Source organism: Garra rufa, chromosome 5, assembly GCF_049309525.1.
Source record: "Garra rufa chromosome 5, GarRuf1.0, whole genome shotgun sequence".
NCBI classification, from domain to species: Eukaryota; Metazoa; Chordata; class Actinopteri; order Cypriniformes; family Cyprinidae; genus Garra; species Garra rufa.
The window spans coordinates 12,621,968-12,627,967 of NC_133365.1; the positions used below are offsets into that span (position 1 = coordinate 12,621,968).

At 31.9% G+C, this 6,000-nt stretch overlaps 1 protein-coding gene across 1 annotated transcript; it reads right to left on the reverse strand.

Moving 5' to 3' along the window:
• Positions 1-2,278: 2,278 nt before the first annotated feature.
• On the reverse strand, positions 2,279-3,662 carry LOC141335814 (C-X-C motif chemokine 11-6-like). Its single transcript, XM_073841368.1, has 4 exons — positions 3,568-3,662; positions 3,310-3,436; positions 3,124-3,213; positions 2,279-2,550 (listed from the first exon to the last, which is right to left on the reverse strand). Exons 1-4 carry the CDS (start codon positions 3,623-3,625, stop codon positions 2,532-2,534), a joined length of 294 nt encoding a protein of 97 aa, XP_073697469.1. The 5' UTR covers positions 3,626-3,662; the 3' UTR covers positions 2,279-2,531.
• Between the last annotated feature and the right edge of the window lie 2,338 nt (positions 3,663-6,000).

Genomic DNA, 6,000 nt, shown 5'->3' on the forward strand with positions numbered 1-6,000 from the left:
AACTGAGTACACTGAACTGAGGTAAAAAAAAAAAAAAAGAGAGAGAAGGAAACCAAATCTGTTCACCTCATTTCCAAGGGATTAAGTCAACATACAATTCATGGATGCTTTTGACACATGTAATATCTTGTTTATAAAAATGAATAACCTTGAGGAATCCACATCATACTTGTGCGGTTTTGGAAGTTCATAATATATTGAAACATCATCTGTGCAGACTTGTCAACACTGGCTAAAATGTAACCAGGCTGAAAGCTTTTCATACACTATTCGTGTCTGGAACGACCTTCCTAACCCTTTGCGTACCACTGACTCCCTGACACTCTTCAAGAAACAGCTGAAAATGCATCTCTTTCAAAACTATTTGATTTCATCTTAATTAAAAAATCCTGGGTCTGTTTGCCTCTTTAAGATGAATCCCCAGTTGTAAGTCGCTTTGGATAAAAGCGTCTGCAAAATGACTAACTTGAATGTTAAGCTGCTGTGCACCATCCTTTCAGTTTTATTTTTATTTTTTGTGGATGATGGTTGGATTAACTCTTACAATAACAAAGTAATTGAGATTGAATATTACTTTCTTTTTTCGAGCTTGAAGAAACTAGTTAAGCCATGCTGTTGCCTGGAATGCAATAATGTTCCAAAACCAAAGCATTACCCTAAATATTTGATGTTTTATTACCTCAGTCAAAAATTTCAAACAAAAATGTTTTTTTTTTAGTTGTTTGGTCACATGTAAGCAGCTTTGTTAAAGAAGTAGCTCACTTTCAGAACAAAAATTTACAGATAATGTAAAATCGCTAGATAAGACCCTTCTTCCTCAGCTGGGATCATTTAGTGCCCTTTGAAGCTGCATTTAAACTGGATTTTTGCAAGTTCAGACTCGGGGGCATCATAGAATTCCATTATATGGAGAGAAATCCTGAAATGTTTTCCTCAAAAAACATAATTTCTTTACGACTGAAGAAAGAAAGACAGGAACATCTTGGATGACAAGGGGGTGAGTGCATTATCTGTACATTTTTGTTCTGAAAGTGAACTACTCCTTTAAGATGAGGACACTTTTCTCGTCATCACCACTTAGTAAGTAACAAAGATTTTGAATTTATAATACATATTGTTAGATTTAAAAAAAAAAAAAAGTTGTTACTTATCACAATCAGGAAAAAAACATAAAAACTATCCTTTTAACATTGTGAAGGACTCGTACACTATTTTTACTACTTTTGACCTTTGTGAACATAGTCAAACCAAAAATAACTCTGACACCAGATATCATTGTTGATATATATATATATATATATATATATATATATATATATATATATATATATATATATATTTCACTACTGTTTAATTTATGTAAGTGAGGATAGCAAAATAAAGTAAACTGTGACATGTGTTCATACAGTAAGCTATAGTACCAGTAAAAAATTTGGGACAAAAAATTTGATCTGACCATGTTTTGTTACATACCTTTCTTTCAGTGTTATCTGATATTAACTGACTCAGTTTAACTCTTGAGTTCTTGTCATATTTTATTACCATTTTCTAAACTTAAGCAAATAAACTGTGATAACGTGAGAAATGTTGAAGGTGTCTGAATAAATTTTGGTTTGACTGCAACTGATTTTACATAAACAACCAAGACATACTGAAACTCTAAACTTTAAACTAATTGTTTATTTCAGATGCTTTCACATCCCACAAAATTTGTGAAGATATTTCCCTGGAACTTGGTCTTCATCACATTTATTTTCTCTTCTGATTTCTGTTTCACTTCTTTGTGTATTTGTTCATGTTAATTTTCAATAATGTTGTTAAGACACTTGTTAAGAGCATGGACATTTTTGCTACAATTTCACTTCAATAAAAAAAGTACCTAGTTCACACAGCATGCTGTTGCAAACCGTAATAGAGGCTACAAGATATTTTAAGACTAGGTAGATAAAGAGGCAAAAACATTAGTGTACTGTTAATTGTAACACCAAGGTCCTATACAGCATTTTCAAAACATGGTTCTTTATGGAACCTTATTAAAATGGTTCTATTTAGCACAAATTTTAGTATTTTGCACTGTTTAGAACATTTTTTCTTAATAGTGCATTGCTTCACCAATTTGCATGTTCACAGAATTCTATCTTAAATTTATATTATTTCAAATCTAATGTTCACATTTAGAGTTCATAATTGAATATATATGCTACTTATGACTTTTATTGTTTCTATTTGCATTATTCTATATTTTATGCTCTATAGAATGACCATAAGTACAAAAAAATTAAATGCCAACAAAAGCTTTATTTTGCAAGACTGTACATATGACACACTGTAATCAGGTATATATTGTATTAATGTTTTGAAAGGTACAGCAGTCATTAATGATCATGTTATCAGAAAAAAGATTTATATTATTAAAAGATTCTTTAAAAATTTCAGTTCAAGATTCGTCATAAGGATGGTGGTTACTGATTGTAGGGTGCTGATATCATATGTTCTTCACTTAACAATAGCTCATGGATTCATATTTCAGGCTACTTCATCTGCAGGCTCCTAAAAATAAATCAGAAACAGTTGATAGTGAGTCTTCTCTGCTTATTAAAGGATTAGTTCACTTTCAGAATGAAAACTGACAGATAATTTTCTCACGCCCTTGTCATCCAAGATGTTTGTGTCTTTCTTTTTTCAGACGGAAGGAAATTATGCTTCTTGAGAAAAACATTTCAGGAATTATCTCCATATAGTGGACTTCAATAGTGCCCCCAAGGTTGAACTTTCAAAATGCAGTTTAAATGCAGCTTCAAAGGGCTCTAAATGATCCCATCTGATCCCATCTTATCTAGCAAAATAGAAGTCCATTATATGGAGAGAAATCCTGAAATCTTTTCCTTAAGAAACATAATTTCTTATCGACTGAAGAAAGAAAGACATAAACATCTTGGATGACAATGGGTGAGTAAATTATCTGTATATTTTTGTTCTGAAAGTGAACTACTCCTAAGTACAAAAAAAGAGAAGTATTCATATTGTATTTCTCATTCTGCAAATCTGTGGTGTTTGCATCTTTTATAAGACATCAAGTATAAACAAAAGATAATAGTAAAAATATTAAATGGTTATACAAACCTCTTTTCAACAGCCTTCATGATGTATTTCTGTGTGAATTTGGATTCTGGATTCAAGCATTTCTGCTCTCTGCTATTTTTCAGAGTAACACTACACAAAAACACAAGACACAATAAACTGCATGATTTCAGCAGAGATGTACAATATTTAGAGAATAGTTGTATGTAATTAACAGTATGTGCTTACACAATCTCCTGGGTTTTACAAGAGGGACTTGTTGGTATGATTTCAACCTTCTCAATCAGTTTTGGAGGAACCATGTTCACACCTTTGTCAGCACAAAAGCACCTGCCTTTTGGAACCCTAGCCTGCCCTAGAAAAGAAAAACAGAGCATTTTCCCATTATCTACATACCCTGCTATGCAAGGGTTTACAATATAAATGTACAATATGAAAAACATGAATATTTGCATTTTTTTCAATCTGCAAAGAGATCAAACTCACCGTTCACCTCTACAACAAGCAGGCAGCCTAGAATAACCATTGCTGTAATGATTTTCATTGTGTTAATCTTCAGTTTTCACCTCCCTAGTGGCTGGTTAATGAAGTTGTGGATGGTAAAGTTCAGCTGCTTTGTTTTTATACTTTTTAAGGGGTTTTTCCTCCCTGAGAATTTTTCAGTTTCTGTTTCTATAGTCCAGCATCTGTACATGTCTTGTTTCTCAGTGTAACAAACATCCACTGAGACGGCGAGATGTGATGAACCCAAGTGCAGTTTATTTACAGTGACGATAATCCATAATCCAAACAAACAATCCAAACGTGAAATCCAAACAACAAACGTAATCCAAACAACAAACGTAATCCGAACAATGACGAGACTAGACTTGACTTGACTTGGCATGAAACAGACTTGACTTGATAACTTGACAAAGGCTTGACTTGGCATGAACAGACTTGACTTGACTTGACTTGATACAGACTTGACATAAACTTGACTTGAAACAGATTTGATCAACACTCACCAAACAGCAGAATTACACTTCAATACTTCAATACGCGACAGGGAACCATTCAAACACAAGGGCTATTTATACTAGACAATACAGGTCACATGACACAAACAACCAATGAGAATCAAGGAACAAGACCATAGCAACCAATCAGAACAAGACACATGGAACAAAGGGACCAATGGCAGGAATACATGAGGGAAGGGAAGCAAGACACAACAGCATGAAATGATTACATAATAAAAGACATGAAAACATGAACATGAAACAAAACCCCAAAACAAAACCAAAAACACCCGTTACACTCAGAAACACTTTCTTTTCTTGCAGAATTTTCTCACTTTTCCAGGAATGAGGAAGAAATCATTTAAATTACCTATTTCTTTTGTCAATATTAGACTATAATTGCAATGAAATTGCAATTATAATGCAATATTAGACTATAATTGGAATATTAGACTATTATTGCAGTTTAAAGCATTAGGCCATTAAAACAATAATTTACTCAAATGAATCGTTCAACAACCAGGGGCAAAGCTGGACCTTTTCTTTTTTTCCTGTTGCACTAGCCCCATTGAAGTCCCGCTGTGCCCTAGAAAAATTTTACCGAAACCCTTGTCTGACAATGGAGATGACTGTATACCAACCTAATTATGTACTTTAGCAATTATAAGCAATTATATAATGTTTTCTTTTAATCATCATGAATTAATCAGTCAGTCAAATGGGTTTCAGACTATCAAAATATGGGGACAAGCATTCACAAGTCTAATGCTGCTTAGCGACATGTGACTTTTCAATCTGCTGTGGCTTAGTTTCAAACTATTTTTTCTTATCTGATGAATAATAATCAAAAGTAACAGAAAATATTATCTAAAATGTCACTCAATAATAATTACTTGTTTATTAAGCTATTGTATACATTGTGCTGTTGTTGGTTCTATGGCCTTGTGCAGAGAGCTGAATCACAGTGTGGTGAATGAAACCACAAAGTACAGTACCCAAATCCTCACTTCTTTTAAAAATAGATCTTAATAGAAGTCAGTGGTTAGTTGCTCTCACTACTCTTTTATATTACATTGCATGTTCTGTTTTAAAGTCTCTGATAAAAGCAGTGATTTATTGACATTTGGAAATGCCGACATGCTATCAATATGGGAAAAACATATATAAGACTGGTATTATTTCGGATATAAACACAGCTGTTTTTTTTTTCAGGCATATCAATAGTACATAGAGAATATGTATACACTGTCGTTCAAAAGTTTGTGATCAGTAAGATTTTGAATGTTTTTTTTATTAAGTCTTATATGCTTGATCAAAAATACAGAAAAACAGTAATATTAAGAAATAGTATTACAATAACTGTTTTCTTTTTTAATATACTTTAAAATATGATTTCTTTCTGTGATGTTAAGCTGAATTTGATCAGCCATTACTCCAGTCATTTCTCTAGTCTTCAGTGTCACATTATCATTCAGAAATCATTGTAATATGCTGGCTTATTATCAATGTTGAAAACAGTTGTGCAGCTTAATATTTTTTAGGCCTGTGATAACTTTTTTGAATTCTTTGATGAATAAAATGTTGAAAAGACCAGCATTTAAAAATAGAAATAATTTCTAACAATATAAGTTATTGCCATTATTTTTTAAATCAATTTAACACATCCCTGGTAAATAAAAATATTATAATTAATTTAATATAATTTATTATACATAATATATATACATATATAGATATATGATAGTATATATATTGTCACAAAAGATTTCTATTTTGAATATATGCTATTCTTTTTAACTTTGTATTCATCAAACTAAAAAATATTGCTTGTTGCTTGTTGAGGATCATATGAATTTTCTCTCAGAATGTCAGAATGGAAGAACTACTCTGAAAGACGTCAATAGACATAATTCATAGA